Source organism: Gouania willdenowi, chromosome 3 (assembly GCF_900634775.1).
Source record: "Gouania willdenowi chromosome 3, fGouWil2.1, whole genome shotgun sequence".
Classification (NCBI taxonomy): Eukaryota; Metazoa; Chordata; class Actinopteri; order Blenniiformes; family Gobiesocidae; genus Gouania; species Gouania willdenowi.
Window position 1 is genome coordinate 8,236,123 of NC_041046.1, and position 17,839 is coordinate 8,253,961.

General features: G+C 36.7%; 2 protein-coding genes across 4 annotated transcripts in view; both read right to left on the reverse strand.

Moving 5' to 3' along the window:
- LOC114458385 (synaptosomal-associated protein 25-A-like) overlaps window positions 1-17,839 on the reverse strand; it is a 160,665-nt gene that overhangs the window by 75,028 nt on the left and 67,798 nt on the right. The gene's annotated exons all lie outside the window — the stretch shown is intronic.
- On the reverse strand, window positions 1,786-16,765 carry LOC114458367 (leucine-rich repeat-containing protein 28-like). 2 transcript variants are annotated; one of them, XM_028440756.1, is made up of 10 exons: window positions 16,615-16,765; window positions 15,121-15,364; window positions 14,547-14,587; window positions 14,384-14,421; window positions 12,673-12,810; window positions 9,629-9,835; window positions 9,452-9,554; window positions 8,043-8,227; window positions 7,800-7,959; window positions 1,786-2,919 (listed from the first exon to the last, which is right to left on the reverse strand). In XM_028440756.1, exons 2-10 carry the CDS (start codon window positions 15,286-15,288, stop codon window positions 2,850-2,852), a joined length of 1,110 nt encoding a protein of 369 aa, XP_028296557.1. In that variant the 5' UTR covers window positions 15,289-15,364; window positions 16,615-16,765; the 3' UTR covers window positions 1,786-2,849. The 2 variants fall into 2 exon arrangements, with proteins under 2 accessions (XP_028296557.1, XP_028296558.1); XM_028440757.1 differs by lacking the exon at window positions 1,786-2,919 and adding an exon at window positions 3,280-3,549.

The window sequence follows — 17,839 nt, forward strand, 5'->3', positions numbered from 1 at the left end:
TTCAGAAAAACAGAGTACTTACAACAATTTGAAGTTAAAAATGACTGCTATCATGTGGTATAGGCATGGAAAAAAGTATGCACTTTCATTGAAATCGTGTATTTGGAGGTATCGACAAATGAATTAGGTGGTGATTTACACAATGACTCATGTTTTCCCCTTCATTTTACTTTCTCCTGTGGGCCGAATTGGGAGCATTAAAGCCTTGAGCTTGACACAAGTAATTTAAAAGGTCATTACAAATGAGATGTGATGTTAAGGGTGAATGCCAACCAATGCTAAGCAGTGGAGGTTACAGTTACTTGGGTGCCGGGACCAAAAGAAAAAAAAAAACCCCTTCAGGGTCGTTTGCATCCTCAGCTAAGAGGGGAAAAAGCGGTAATAAAACATTCAAGGCAAATAAGTAATCTCCAAAAACAAATTTGTATTATTCTTTCCACTGATGAAAGAAAAGAAGAGATCATCTCAAATCTTGAACAAACGACTCCTGTCACTAAAACCCAAGAACACAATGTGCAAACAACACAACAGAATTATATAGAATAAAACAGTAATTACAATATATGTAAAAAAAAAAAAAAGCGATGTAAAGAATGAGGTAAAATAAATCAATGAAAATTAAATAAATTAAGCATGAATATGGGCAGAAGATTGCTTGTAAGCAGCAAATAAAGAGCAGGCAATCTTAAGCAATCATTAACATCTCCAATGTTGTTTAAAACGTCACACGTCTGTAATTAATAGTCATGTTTAATTAAAGGAAAACATGTACAGTGATTGTAAAGGGTGTGTGTCACATTTATTATACCTTTTTAAATTATTATTTATTTATTTATTTATTTTGTGAAATTTGGCGCCCCTCCAGCAGATGGCACCCTAAGCAACCGCCTGGGTTGCCCGGTGGCAAGGCCGGCCCTATTTCAATCTTTAAGCTTCAATGTTTAAAAAAAAAAAAAAAAAACTCAGAGTCACTTCTTAAACATTTACTGTAAAATATCCAAACCATACATACGACTTCAGTGAGCATCAAACACAGGTAACGGCATGAAACAGCACCTCTCGACAGTCCACCAATGTGCTACTAAAACTGTTTGATTTATGTAACCAAAAAAAGCCCATGACAGACTAAACATCAGTTTTCTGATGTGTTAGTGTAAAATATTTCCTAAACTCAGTCAAAACGTACTGGCTGTGATGCTTAAGTCCTCCTTTTAACACTGACAGAAAAACAACTTGTAGAAGTAAGAACAATGCCATTACACAAACAAGAAATAACTTGCACTTCATCAGTGTAGGTTTTTAAACCAGTTTGTTGTAAAATTTTCAAATCTTTCTATTTGAGTAAACCCAACGACTCCATGGAAAAACAGCTGAAAATGAACCGGAGCACATTCTTTAGGGTTATTATTACAACCCTTTGATAACTTTCAGCAGTCAGTAAAACTCACCAAACAAATGTTAAAAGATCACTGGGATGCATCAGCTGTAAAAGGCTACAGTGGCCACGGTCACATGATGCTTTTTAATTTGGAATTAGTTATTCCGAATGAAATCATTCAGAATTTCAGTGTTCTGCTTCATCTTTACATGGAAATAGTAATTCCCGAATTGAGGTTTACATGGAAAACCAGTTTATTCGGCTGTATTTAATTCTGCGTCAGGTCTGGAGGTTGGGAAGGCTCTGATTGGACAGGGGGCGAACGTGACGTATCACGTCTATCAGGAAAAACACACAACAAACCTTTTATTGTCGGCTCCAATTTTGATTGTAGTGTTGTAGCAGCAGCTCGACAATAACACACGGTTTCAGTTTGGATCGCAGAGCGGAAGGGAGATAGGAACTAATCACCGGTAAAAATCCCAGTAAAACTCCGGAAAACAATCACCAGGAATAAATAGTTGCTCCCTGGTTAAGATAGTAGCTCTGCGTGTGTTTAATAACTCAGTGTGTGTCCGTGTGAAAGTCTGCATGTTTATGCCATCATCCATCAAATCTTTTTATTATATCCATGTATTCTAAGGCTCTTATAAAATAAGGAAGTGTCTCCTAGTACGTAATTCGTACCCATACACCGGCATTCTAACCGTACGAAAGATGACGTTACCAGAAGTCACGTGACCATTCCGTGCGGTTAGGGTTAGTTAGTCTGTAACGTAGTTGACATATTAATACAAACGGAAGTACAAGTGCGTAGCGTCTCCTTGGCCAGTTTAGGTCAAGTGGTGCACCTATCACATGACCTAAACTGGCCAATGAGGGTTGCGTACAGATAGAATGCCGGTATATGGATACGTGTTACATATTAACAGCTACTGCCTATAAATAAACAGTCTCAGCTCTAGTCCGGACGGCCATCTTGGATTATATAGTCATTGCAGTAAATCACGCAAGTAAGCAAGTTAAGTGTTTTCAAGAAAGAGGAATTATCTAAATCGGAATTAAAATCGTAACAAACCAGCCACTTCATTCGGATTGAAGTTTAATTTGAAATTAAATTAGCATTAGGAAATAAGTCAGTTTAAAGAGGAATTAACTTCATTCTGCTTTAAAGAGGAATTTAAGCTCCCATGTAAACATGGCCATTGATATATTTTTTCTCAAATCTGAGAGTCCTTGAATGTTGAAACTTGTGATTTGTGTTAATGTCCAGTCTGTGTTTATAAATGACTCGTTATTGTGACGACCACAGTTGGGAGCGTCATGTGTGTGTTTTCAACAATTGTTTTAGCAGAGGCACACAGACCTATCACACTTACAGTAACTGATTGGCAACACAATGTCAGGGAACCAATGAACATGTTGAGAGCGGAGGTAGAGGCGCAGAGAGGAGGGGGGGTGGTGGGTGTTGTCAGCCCTGGAGGTCAAAGGTCCTGAGGCAATGACTGGAGCAGCAATAGGCCACAAAGCTGACGGTCGTCCTGGAGGAAAGAGCAGAGGAACGCACTTTTAATAGAATCTACCCTTAAGTGCAGGGCAGCCTTACTTTGATCCTAATGTATGGATTATTGGCGTTAACCCTCCCCCCAACCCCATAATTAATTACAATTATGGCATACTATAATTGTAATTTAAAAAATCTGTTGCTGTAGTAATCATAATTAAATTGTACTTTAGTTAAGATAATTGACTTTGTCATTGTAATTGCCTTGAAAATTCTACAAAATTGGCAATTATAAATCTGTTGAACCATGTTACAGTTCTACACATGTAGTAAACGATTATTAAGATATGTTGCAAAAACAAGCTTTCACACTTTTTACCATTAAAAAAATAATAACACCTATATTTTCATTGATTAGGAAACCTAACACAATAACAAATAAATAGGAAAGAAATCAGATGATAGATATTTGTTTTTAGTGTATTTTACAGCTGATTTCGCTCTACCTCCACCTGTATGGTGGAGGTAGAGCAACTGTTGCACTAACTGCTGGCTTTGAGTGACCAAAGTACGTTCATCTGCTTCCCTTCTCCTCTACTTTATCTTCTTCTCCTGCTCAGCGGACGAAAGTTAGACCGTGGGTCATTGCCAAGCTGCGGCTTCAGAACTAAAATCAAAATAAAAGTGAAAACAGTTGTTATTATGTGGTTTTCTATGTTGGAGCCGACAAGAAAAGGTTTGTTGTGTATTTTTTCTGATAGACGTGAATACGTGTTGTTCTCCCCCTGTCCAATCAGAACCCTTCTAAACCCACAGACCTAAAGTGGATTTAAATAAAGCTGTTTTCCATGTAAATCTCTAGGGATGTAACGATTAATCGTAAGGCAGTTAAAAATCGATTCATAGGTATCACGGTTCACATCGATTCTCTGAAAATTGAATCGCAGTACTTTATTAAACAGCATATATATATATATATTTATCCTTCTCTTGTCCAAATGCTGAGGCGGTGGGTGGAATCTGCTATTACTTTCTTTCTGGCTGCCTTCTACTCTTAAACATGTTCATAAATGATTCCTTACCCCTTTAGCACCGAAAGAATATCTGTAATATTACGTGAATATCTGGAAAAGTCACGTTTTTCTATTAGCTCTTTCTGCTAGCTCATAGAATCTCTTCTTCACTGCAAGGATATCTGCATGCCAACCGACCAATGGATTACCAGCACCCTCTGCTGGTCCAAACAAATATCTGACCTAAATACAGTGCAGACTGTTTTTTTTTTTTTTTTAAGTCCAATTGTTAAGACACGAAATACATTTTCAGTTGCACTTTTAAAAAGAAAAAGAACTATTATGCAGGTTTTCATTGTTTACTATAGAACCAGAATTTAAATTAATAGACTTCTTCATTCGTATTATTCCTTTATTTATTTCACGATTTATTTTTAGTTAAATTGCATTGTTTTGAATAGTTTATCAAGGGATTCTTTTGACAATGAAAAATAAAAGGAAAACAGTACAGTATTTCCCTCCAAAAAAATGAAATATTTTTCAGTCATAATTTGTCTACAGTCCCATTTTGTAAAATAAATCATGAGAGAATTGTATCGTGAACCCAGTATAGTGAATCGAATCGTATCGGGAGTTGAGTGAATCGTTACATCCCTATAAACCTCAATTCGGAATCACTATTTGTGTGTGAAAACAAAGCAGAATAATTTAATTCAGAATTAAAAAAACATCATGTGACCATCATTGTGTGTTTAGCAAAAACCTATCAGCATCAGTGATTTTATTCTGTTGTAAAATGTTTATTTCAGTATTTTTCAAAGTTTGTCTGGTAAGCCCAGGTACGGTTTGAACACTCACATAACTGAGAACTGTTTTCATCACCCCAAGGTGAAGGAGGAGCTAAGCAGAGCTAGACTGCCCTGTGATATATGGATTGATGACAATCGTACCAGACACGAAGGTGGGGGCTAAGTTATGAAGATACACAGAGAGAGGCAGAGACACACAGACATGAAGACACACCGACGTCTTCCTCTAGCCACCGGCTTGTGGGCTTAGTCTGCTAAACTTGTGGCTGTAACAAGAATAAATCTGATTGAAATTATACTCCTCTTGTCATCTGTCCCCGGAGCTGTTCAATTAAAAGAGTAGTAGTTGTCAGCCCGCTTAAAAGCAGCAAATCCAGCTGTCTGTGCTCAGGCTGTAGAAAATGTTGGACTGAAAAATACTTAAGGGATCCTTCACTGTTTTTACAAATATGGCCTAAAACCTTTAAAATGTACTTATAGTATTAGAAAATCTATGCCAACCAAAACACATTATTTTGCACCATATTTGTTTTATTAACTTTTAAAAATGGGACTACTTTACCATTTTAAAACCTGTGTTCGGCCATCTTGAAATCACATGATTGATGATGTCACAAGGCCTCATTTGTCTGTAAACATCCCATTGTTCTCTATTGAAATGAAGCATTCAGTCTTCTTTTTAGATTATTTAGCAGCTTTTTCAGTCAACATATCAACTTGTGCTGCTTTCGGTTGCTCTAAAAAACCAGGACAAGTTGAAGAAATCAATGTAAATCTCTTGTTTACTGAAGCAGAGGAGAAGAGTTGACTGTTGAAGGACTTCCACCCAAAAGGACTTCTATTCTCTGGGTTTGTGTGTCTTCAAAAGTCTGTGATTACTAAGGGTGGAAAAAAAACACAATAAACATTAAAGCTCATCTTGTCCGTCACCATCCAGACATAAAGCGAGAGGAATGGATGGGATATTGAATAAACCCAACATCAGCAGCGTCGCAGAGCTGATCATCTGTGTGCATCCGAGGTGCGAACGTCAGCTGCTGCAGCTCGTTACAATAAAAGTCTGACAGACCTCTGTCCAGACTTCTGCTCAGACCGATGTACAACTATTTTAACACTGTGTACAACGTAAAGCCACAGTTTGATCCACTACAGAGTAGTGACACATTGATGATGATGGTGACGACTAATGTGCGCTGATAATTTCTGAATTTAGAAATGTAAAAAGCAAATAAAATCAGACTTTTCACACAAACAAATGTTATTCTGTCATTAATATGAGGGAGAAAATAGAGATATTTTAACTGGGGCTCAGACACAAAAATAAGGCCGATCCTCAGAGTTCAACTGTTGAAAAAACTCAAAATTCTTACAAAATCCTTTAATTTTCCTCAAATTATTACATAATATTTAATTTAAAGTGAAGATCCTGTTGGGACTGATATCTGTCACATTTTGCTTGGATATTGTTGGTTTCTTACATATTTTGTATTTTATGTATACGTAGAAGTGCAAACTAGGGTACAATAATGTTGAAATTACTTGTTTTCTGACTCAATTTTAAAATTTGTGGCCCACTTGAGATCAAACTACTACGTATTTGACCCCTGAACTAAAATGGGTTTGACACCCCTGATTTAGAGCAAACAAAAGCAGCACAAGTTGGCATTGTGACTGAAAAAGCTGGTAAATGACTAAAAGCAGGCTGAATGCTTCACTCCAACAGGAAACTATGGGATGTTTACAGGCAGTGGGGCCGTGTGACATCATCAATTATGAGATTTTAAGATGGACGAACACAGGCTCTAAAACAGTAAAATAGTCCTATTTTTAAGTTATTAAAACAGTGGAGGATCCCTTTAAGAGTAGAATAAAACATTCAAGTTTATATTAAAGCTTTACAGTTAATATTACAGCTTTACAGTTTTAGAGACCACCCGTAAATGGTCATACTCCTAAAAGCAGGCCGGCAACGCGCGAAAATCAACCTTAAAATGCAAAATATAAAGTTAAGATGGACATAAAAGTGTAAAACCTTTTATATCGATATAGGCGATATTGTAATTTTCCATATTTCTAGCTGTGAACTTGACATGAGAACAGGGCGGTCTTTGCATGTAGTGACTTCAATATGTTTTGGTTGCCGTTATCAGCAACGTTGCACAGTTTAACCTGTGAGAGACCAGGAGCAACAGGTTGATGGTTAAACCCCGATCATCCATGGAGCAGCAGGCCCTGTTTGTGTGTTTCTGCCTCTACTGCTACTTTAACTAAAAACCCTGAGTGTTTCTAACCAGAAAATCCTTATTTTGTCTCTATCAAATCCCACAACATATACAGGCCCATTTTTTAAAATTACAATTACTTCTTCAATTATCCATGTTCAATTACAACTCAACTACAATTACGGTAACCAGCATTTTTTATAATTAAAATAAAAATCTAAATTTTCCCCTGAAAATCAATTACAATTACGTTCGGAATTACTTAAGTTCTATTAACATTAATCACAATTACTAAGCATGAAATAAATGACCCCATAAAATGTGTTAGCTTTCTGTTAGCATCTCTTGTAATAATGGGTCAGTTTTGACCCATGTCTTAAATCCGCTCTAATATACACAAAACATATTAAAAATCATCTAACTTGTTTTTCCATCTCTTGGTTACTTTGTTAGGCTTCCTAATCAATGAAAATATTGGTATTAATATTTTGGGTGTGGGCGTGTGAGCCTTTTTTCTGTCAGAATATGCCTGAATTTGTTTTTAAATGGTAAAATGATCCTGAAGATAACTGAGGTAGTGGGAAAAGTTGATCTGAAACATTTTTAACAATTGTTAACTATGTATGTGTAAGCCCCTGGTTCACGTTTAATTGAATTGTAATTGACAGTCTCCATTAAATTTCCATGCCAATTACAATTACAAAGTCAATTATCTGAACTCAATTACAATTTGATAATAATTACAGCAGCAACATGTTTTTCAATTACAATTTAATTCACATTTCCGTCATAATTGTATTTAATGATCAATTACGTGGTTACAATTATAACTGACCCCAACCCGTGTGCTAATGCAAAGTGATTAGTTCTGACCTGCGATGCACTCCTGCAAGGGCGGTGTCACGCAGAGGGAAGAGTTTGGGGTAGATGATGGTGAACATGGCTTGGCTGCAACGATGACAGTGACCGAGTGGGAAGAGCAGCAGGTCCATCAGGCTCTTTGGGAGCGTGATGGGAGGCAGCGCAGTCAGGTCTACACACAGAGAAGCAGTAACAGTTACTACTCAATCGCTCAATCCACTTCAGCTCTTTATAAACTGAGGGCTGTGTCTCCACCTGATGGGTGGTGGTGGTACAGGCGGTGCAGAGTCCTCAATGCCAGCTCCTCCAGGGGAACCACGTTGTCCGCCTCTGAACCGACAACCTTCACCTCAGGAGGAAGCCCCACCAACACCTCGCTCAGCGCCTCCCCCAGCACCGCACTAATGGAACCCTCGGCCACATGAGAAGACACGCCACATCTGTGTCGACAATAGGGATGCAACAATACAGTCAGCCCATGGTTCAATATGTACCTCAGTTTTTTGGTCACGGTTCAGTTCTGATGGCCCAGGCTGTTAAAGTGTTTCCAGTGTTTTAAGTACATTTTTAAGAAAAGCAGAAAAGAGAGCTAATTTCTTTTTTTTCTTTTTAAACCGATTTATTTTACTTTGCAGCAAAACAAAATTCATGCACATTCCTATGTATGGTGTATTGCAGGGGTCACCAACCTTTCTGAAACGGCGAGCTACTTCAAAGTGCGAAGGGCTACCAGTTTAAAAAGCACTTTAAGTTTCAACATGCAATAATTTATTTCCCTTTATTTATGCATCTGTTTCATTTTCATTACATCTCACAAAAAAGTATGTTCCGATTTCAGTAGCCACTAATAACTTTAAATAATCTGAAAACATGTAACATATTTGTACTTATAAAATGTAACCATTATGTAATATGCTTTCGAAGATCCTTTTTTTTGTTTTTTGAACCGTTCACATTCACAACCCATATACCAAATCTGTGACACTTAAAAACGTCACTTTTCTAAAAATGGGTAATTTAATACAAAACTTATGAATTTCAGCTTTATTTAACTCTACCAAGGCTCTAACTAAACCTGTCATCAGTCTTTATATGTGTGGGCTTGAGGGCCCCTCACATGATCCATGTGGGCTTCCTGGTAGCCATGGGCAGCATGTTGATGTTGGTTGATATAAAATAAATACAACTTTATAAAATACATAGAAGATAAAATAACACTTTCAAAGGATAAGTGCTTAACCCTGGCAGCCTCATTCAAAAATAGAATAAATAAGAAACAAAAATTCACTACTTATAATATTATAAAGCTGTACTTTAGTAAACTTTAACTGGCCATTTATTTTGAAACATGGATCCAGCGTATTTAAAAGAAATCCACATCTCCAATCACAGAAAATTCTTGACGAATACCAACTGCTTTTGTTATTGTTCGTGTTTCTTGAAACAAGTATATTTAGAGAGACATACAATGCAAGGAGCGTATATGCCAAACTGTAAAAACCACAGTTTACAAGTCAGTATTGAACCATGGATGCCCGTCCGCACACAGTGGGCTTTAATTCTCTCATCAGCCCAATCACACACCCACTAAAAAATCTGTCCAAAGCACTTTAATGACCTGCCAACCAACTCGTACCCAAAAAAAGTCTGTTAAGATGATTTACCCGCTGCAGCCGATCACTTTGTTGTACATGTATGAGGGGAGGCCTTTCAGCTCGGCATTGTTGTCCACAAACACAAACTGCAGCTCCCGCGATCTGCCCAGATCTGAAATAACACAACAAAAACCAGCACATGCTAACTGGAATGCCTCCAGTGCAAGCTCACAGGAATGCACGGACCCAGCGGTAAGAAGGTGAGCCGGTTAGCTGCCATGGAGAGCTGGTTGAGGCGGTGGAGCCAGCACACGTGTCGGGGAACGTGACTCAGCAGATTGTGGTCCACGGTCAAGTTCTGTAGGGAGAGGCAGCGGTGCAGACGTTCTGGGAGGAACATCAGCTGGTTCATGGATAAGTCCAAGATCTCCAGGTCTTGTAGGTCACCAATCTCTGCCAAACACAGAAGAGATGAGTGCCTACAACTACTGGCTGATACTATTTACTTATTACATATTAATCAAACAAGAAGCAGCATAGCATGATGGTGAAGTGGTTAGCAATTCTGCCTCACACCAAAAAGGACCTTGGTTCTACTCCTGAGTGCAGTGTCAGAAATTAGTGAGGGCCATTTGACCTAGGGCTGGGCAATATGGTCCAAAACTCATACCGGTAATTTTTCTCAAAGTGGCAATTTACAATATAAATCTTGAAAATTTTAATTCAAATAAAGTCTGACCAGAAAGACAATTCAGGATTAAAATTTCTGATACAAAAGGCCACACAGGCACATTTATCAACAAAGAGCTGCACAATATGGGCCACTTTAGACTTTTTCTACTCTAGGGACAGCAAGTGTGAGTGAGTTCTGTAGTGTGGCTTTTTTAGATGAAGGTCTGGATTAGGACTCACTCAGAAATCCATCAAACTCCATCAAACCGTTGCTGTTGTGAGAAGTAGTGAATGCAGCGACTCCTAAAACATGTATTTTGATACAAAATAAGCTGTATAAAATATATACATGTATATATTGATAAAGGCAATATTGTAATCTTCTATCTTGCCAAAGAGAAAACTCGATATATTTTGATTCTCGATATATTGCCTAGCCCTAATTTGACCCTCGATTTAGTCAAGAATGCCCTCAAAAACCTTGTTCCACGGGCCAGTTTTTTGTCAACAACTTAATATTTTCCGCTATGCAAAAGGTCACGGAAATATATACCATTAAATATCAACCCATGAAGAATAGCTGAGTCAGCAGCCAGTGTAGCCTTTTCCAATGTGTAAACGCAGTTTCTACATTTCATTTGTGTTTGTACGAAACATGTTTACACTTTATGTTGGGAATTTATATATAAACAGTATGTAAAGATGTAAAGTTAATTATTGTGTTACCTTTCTGAAAAAGTTAAAGGTAAACTCATCTTAGATTTCTATAAAGAAGCATGTTGTGGGGGAAAAAACTTCAGGGAAAAAACTAATAAACAATAAATGATTATCAGACACAGAGCAAAGCTACAACGGCCTCATGTGAAGGATTTTCAGTATCGGCGAGTAGTGAAATAACCCAAAGTTTTGGTTCAAAATAAAAATGAAAAATCTCACATAAAAAAAATTGTTACATATCCCAAGACAGAGTAATCTTTATACTATAAATTAAAACAGAGGTGAGAATTTTTCTTACATTCCCACATGCAGTTATTGGCCAATGAAACTAGTTTTGGATTTCAAGAGACTGTCACCTAAGAACCAGTGCATACTGTAAATGTGACTAATCATTAGTGATGTGAACAGTCTATGTACACATAGCTGATCTAATTACAGGGAGCTGAGGCATGTGGTATATAGCAGATCTTTTTGTACATTCTAAGAAAGTAGGTGGAGCTGTATTACTATCCCATATTTCAGTTTCCTATGTGATGTAGTTCCTGAGATACTGGAAACTAAAAATGGAAGAAAAATAAGGACGCACAAAAACTGACACATACGCACCTCACTAATATCTCAAAAAGGATGAATCCGACCTCACTAAAAATCTACAGTGTGCCTATTGAATAATCACAGAAAAATTGGTAAAACAATTCAGAATTTTTACACAAGTATGCGGGCCATTTGCTGAAATGACATTTTCTGTCTCTGTGTTTTGATATGTGGGAGTGGCCAAAAGCTGTAGGCGGAGCTACACACCGGAAACCTGTGGCCTGACTGAAGCCACACCCATTAAAACCCTGAATTTTACGCCAATCACCACCAGATTATTCTGTTCTTCCACATGTTATCTCTGCATCCATCGACGGATGCATAGATACGTTTTTACATCAAGGACGCACAAAAATCGACACATACGCACCTCACTAATTGGTCCATATCTCAAAAAGGATTCAACTGATCAAACTAAAAATTCAGTGTGCCATTTGAAATATTAAGGAACAATTAGTAATTGGTCGCCCACCTTAAATTTTTAAAGTCTTTACACTGGCTCCCAGTCAGCCTCAGAATAAACTTTAAAGTTCTGCTGCTAGTGTATAAATCTGTGAATGGGTTTGGTCCAGAATACATCAGTGACATGTTAGTCAGGTATGAACCCAGCAGGTCTCTCAGATCTATGGACACAGGTCAGATAGTGGAGCCCAGAGCTCACAGTAAACATGGTGATGCTGCTTTTAGTTGTTATGCTGCAAAGAGGTGGAACAAACTACCAGCAGAGCTGAAGTCAGTATCTAATGTGAACATTTTTAAATCAAAGTTAAAGGCACTTTTTTTCTCTACTGCATATGATTGAGAGAGAGATTTTTGGTCATGTTGTTGATGTCATGTGTTTGTTGATGATTTGAATTGATTTTACTGATGATTTTAATTGATTTTACTGATGATTTTAATTGATTTTACTGATGATTTTAAATGTTCTTATTGATTTTAAACAATTGAATGTTTTATCATGTAAAGCACATTGAGTTGCCTTGAGTATGAAATGCGCTATACAAATAAATTTGCCTTGCCTTGCCTTAAATAAAAATGGCAGCAATAGTCTTAAAGCAGTGCAGGATAGATGAGGACTAGGATGAAGAGGAAATGCATCAGAGCATCAGTGAGCATGATCTTTAAAATGAAAACCTTGCTCCCTGTAATGTTAGCTGCATGTTTTAGTGACAGATGCAGAACAAAAAATGATCCCTATTGTCCTGCTATTATAAAAAAAAGACACACAAGGCAACAGAGAAAAAAGGATCAAAAGTATAACCTGCTGGATAAAATGAAAAAACAGGTGAAGAGCAGTAGACTTTCACCTGGTGGAAGGCATTTCAGCTGGTTATTGGACAGCCTGAGGTGACGCAGAGACCTCAGGCGTCCGATCTCCGGGCAGAGCAGCTGGAGAGCATTGTTGCACAAGTCCAATGACTGGAGTCTGGCCAGGTTTCCAATAGCTGGGAATCACACGCACACGCACACGCGCACACACACACACACACACACACACACACACACACACACACACACACACACACACACACACACACACACACACACACACACACACACACACACACACACACACACACACACACACACACACACACACACACACACACACACACACACACACACACACACACACACACACACACACACGGGTGACCTCCAGCTCACAGCATTGCCATGAATCTAACGATACAATTTCCATGTTATGATACGATATACCGATACGAGGGTTGGGGTCAATTGTAATTGTAATCGCGTAATTGATATGTAATTACATTCATGGCGTAGTTATCATTGTAATAAAAAAGATCTGTTGCTGTTGTAATCGTAATTAAATTGTAACTGAGTTCAGATAATTGACTTAGTAATTGCAATCGCCATGAAAATTATATAAAAATTGTTAATTATAATTTAACACAAAACTGTGGAACCATGTTAGAGTTCTATGTACAGTTCTACACATACGTAGTTAACGATTATTAAAACGTGTTTCATATCAAGCTTTCCCACATTTTACCATTTAGAAAAATTGAAATCTTGGGGGAATACTGACACAAAAAGGCTCAGACGCCCACACCAAAAATAATAAAACCTATATTTTCATTAATTTTACATTGATTATGAAGCCTAACAAGGTAACCAATACATAGGAAATAAATTAGATGATAGATATTAGTTTTTAGTGTATTTTACAGCTGATTAAAGACTCGTTATCACAAGAGATGCTAACAGAAAGCTAACACAAGAGGAAGGTTAACTTTTATTAGGTTGTTTATTTCAAGCTCAGTATTTGTGAAAAATTGTAATTTAACTTTAGTAATTTAGATCGTAATTGTAATTGACTTTCTGAGGATAAAAAAACAATTGTAATTGAGTTGTAATTGAATATGGGTAAATGAAAAAACAATTGTATCTGAAAAATGTAAATGACCCCAACCCTGATAGATGCAAACAAAAAACAATATACATTGTGATATATCGTGATATCAATAATTACAAATGTCACCTTTACAAGTACAGAATGCTATGAAATACAATTTATTTCACTTTTTTTAAACTTGCAAGAACAACTAAAGGGAAAATAACTGTAAATTAAGAACCAATAGCAAAACAAGTGGAATGTTTATCAAACTGTCAAATTAAATTTTTCATAAAAGTTCAACTTTTGCTTCTTCATTCTGTTAAGTTCTTGAATTCTTAAAAAAAAAAAAAAAAAAGGAACCACATACATCTAAAAAAGTGTCCAGTATGTTTTATGAAAATAAAGTGCAACTAAAATGCATTGAGGAGTGAGTTAGTTTAACAATGTCTGATGTGGTTCACTGACACCTAGTGACTGGGCGTTTACGTGCTATGCGTATCTTAGCAGAATTAAATGTTTTTTTCATTAAAAAAACATGACTAACATAACATTTTTTGAATGGATACAATAATTGCGTGGTGAAATATCACAATATATCGCCAAATCAATTTTTTCTTACACCCTTACAAATAACAGAGGAAAAACCAAACACCTACCTTCAGGAATAATGACGATGTTGTTCGAGTGCAAATATCTGAAATTATACCAAAAAAAGGGACATGGGTAATTTCTCAAAAAAAATCCCAATAAACTTTGATGCTTCAATGTGGTATAATTTAATTTACTGGGTCTGGAAATGTATCTTTACTCTTTACTTACAGTTCTATCAGGTTTGGGAGCTTTTGTGCAAGATTGTCAGGCTGAAAACAGAAGGAAAATCATCTACAATAACAGGCAGTTTGTTTAAGGAAGCTAACACAAACACAGGGGTGTCAAACTCATTTTAGTTCAGGGGCCAAATACAGACCAGTTTGATCTCAAGTGGGCCACTGACAACAATTTTAACATCATTTCAATATCAGTTCAATTCACTTAATTTTTTTTTGATTTTGTCACCAATGTTTGCGTAATTTAAAGGAATTTTGTGCCCTTATTTGTGAGAAATTGAAAGATTTGTGAAAAAATTTAAAGTTCTTTCCACAATTTGCAACATGCAAGCCCTTAAAAATATAGTGAAGTTTCATTAAATTGCTGAATTGGTTCATTTACAACTGGATTATTTGGTAACTGACACAATAATTCATGTTTTTTCTGTCATTTTCACTTTCTCCTGTGGGCCAAATGGATGCTCTAAAGGGCCCGGATTTGGCCCCCGTGCCTTAAGTTTGACTCATGTGCTCTGGAAGGTCAAACAGCTAAAATTCCATGGTTGGTGTCTGAAATGTGTGTGTACCAGTGTTGTAAGCAAGTTCCTCTTCATGTAGAGTCGCTCCAGAAATTGCAGGCCTTCATCTTTCAGCAGCTCGACTGGAAACTTGTTGAGGTTTTTATAGTTTAGAAACAGGTTCCTGTGTCGCTCCTGCTTGGCCATGAATATGGTCTCATGAAGTTCAGTCGCCATGTCTGAGAAGACGGCTGGTGTCTTCCCTGATGGTGGAAACGGAGCGAGGACAGGACACCCTTTATCTATGACATCACTGTGAGACAGACGAGATGAAAAATGACATCCATTCAAAGCCATTAAAAGTACAAGAATGCACAAATCAACATCTGCTTTAGACTTTCTAGGACAAAGGAAGCAGAGATGAAGAATAATGAGGTTTTTGCGATGATGATGATGACGATGACGACGACAACGACAATGATGCAGCTTGTTCGGCTTTGATTAAATATGCTTATTTATGAAATGACTCAAATGTTTTTAAACATTGCTGGCTTTTCTCTGCCAGTCTATAAGTTGGTGCAAGAATGAAGTTGAAAATAAAACATTGTAATTAGTTAGTAGAGGGCCGTCCAATTTGGGGCCTGTGGGCCAACTCGATTGATTTTGGCCCGCTCCCCATTAGGGGTGTTGGAAAAAAATTGATTCAGCAATATATTGCAATATTACGTCGCACGATTTTCGAATTATTTTTTTTTACCTTCATTTAACCAGGAAAGTCTTTTCCACTGCAGGAGACATTATAACTGCACAAAGAAGTGCTAAAACCTGTGCATGTTGATTAGCTTGTGTTTTTTCAATAACATCTAAAAATAAAGTACTAACTTTCTGCATTTATTTGTTGTTCTAGGCATTTATCTCAGATAAAATGCACTACAGTCAAGTTTTTTTATTTTAAGTTTCATACATAATATTCTCATGAAGGTGTACAACTTTACAGATTAGTAAAGTACAAGCTAATTTCATCCCTGGGTAGGTAACAGTGTGCAGCCAGTTCATCAAATGGCCAAAAAACATTTTTAAAATCCAGCTAAACACAATCAAACACCTATAGCCAAATCACCAGGGGAGATAAAACCTCTAAAACAGTCCAAATGCACAATTTTAGGCTTTACACAACACGCACAAAGCGTTTCTATGATGAGGTAAACTCATTTTGTGTACTCTTTGGCCAAAACAGACACAAAATAAACGCAGTTTTTCCGTTTATTCCCAATAGACTGACGCATTGTAGTTTATGTATCTGTGAGGTTTTACTAGTGTTCAATGCGACCAGCCATTATAAATGTACTACTGGTCACTAACTAAGCCTAAATGTGGTGTTACTGCTCTAAAACATGGTTTTTTATAACGATATCGGAGCTAAAACGTGGTACATTCCTGATCGTTTCTTAGCTAGATATCATTTCGACTGTGTTTACACTATTAGCATGACGGCTAACAGGCTTATTATTTTTCCCCTGTATGAATCATGATACGTTAAAAACCAAAAGACGTGTTGTTTACCTTTAATGTCCCGGACCTTTATCGTTTGTTCTGATTTTCCCCACAAATTAAAACTGTGTGGTTTGAGCCGTATATATATATATAACATATGAGCTTTTCAATTCTTTTTCTTCTTCTTTTTATTTATTTTTATTTCCAGCAGTGTAGACGCCACAAAGCTCATTACTGCCCTCCACTGGTTTCTTCTTCTTCTTCTTCTTCTTCTTCTTCTTCTTCTTCTTCTTCTTCTTCTTCTTCTTCTTCTTCTTCTTCTTCTTCTTCTTCTTCTTCTTCTTCTTCTTCTTCTTCTTCTTCTTCGTTTTGTTTAATGGCAGTTAACACCATAGATATTTATAATAAAGGCTCTATTATAGACAAGTGTAAAGAGCAGGGTTGGGGTCAATTATAATTGTAATTACATAATTGATCATTATTTAAATTAAGGCATAATTATAATTGTAATTTTAAAATTCTGTCGTTGTCGTAATCGCAATTAAATTGTACTTGAGTTTGGACAATTGGCTTTGTAAATGTAATTGCCATAAAAATTCTATAAAAAATTGTCAGTTACAATTTAGCACAAAACTGGAGAATCATGTTACAGTTCTATGTACAGTGGTACACATATGGAGTTAACAATTTTTAAAACGTGTTTGATATCAAGCTTTTCCACATTTGATTTTTGTGTATAGTGACACAAAATTAAAACATATATTTCATTGATTAGGACGCCTTACACGATAACCAATAGATAGGAAATAAATTAGATGTTTTTAGTGTATTTTACAGCTGATTTAGGACCTGTTACCATAAGAGATGCTAACAGAAAGCTAACACAAGAGGAAGGTTAACATTTATTAGGTTATTAATTTCTGGCTCAGTAATTGTGATTAATGATTGCGCCAAAGTAATTGAGAACTTAATTGTAAATGACTTTTTGTGAATAAAAAAATATTGTAATTTAATTGTAATTGGAAAAAATGCGATCACAGTAATCACACTTGAATTGTAATTGAATATGGATAATTGAAGAAGTAATTGCAACTTAAAAATGTAAATGACCCCAACCCTGGTAAAGAGTACTTAGTAGTACTCAACAGTGACGTGCCATGAGCACTAAGGTTGGGTAGGCAGGGCGTTCCAAATCGAGACCACCAATGTCAAAACCAATGACAATTTCATATGTTTCTGCTGACAAGTGTTAATTCAATTCAATTCAACATTATTTGTATAGCGCAATTTACAA

What these genes read in the sequence shown, in the direction of transcription:
- LOC114458367 (XM_028440756.1), bottom strand. Translation starts at nt 15,288, where the DNA reads ATGGCGACTGAACTTCATGAGACCATATTCATGGCCAAGCAGGAGCGA. An exon ending in GGAACTTGCTTACAACACTG is followed by an intron (nt 14,588 to 15,120) that starts GTACACACACAT and finishes TTCTGTTTTCAG; the next exon opens with CCTGACAATCTTGCACAAAA. An exon ending in GCTCACCTTCTTACCGCTGG is followed by an intron (nt 9,555 to 9,628) that starts GTCCGTGCATTC and finishes GTGTTATTTCAG; the next exon opens with ATCTGGGCAGATCGCGGGAG.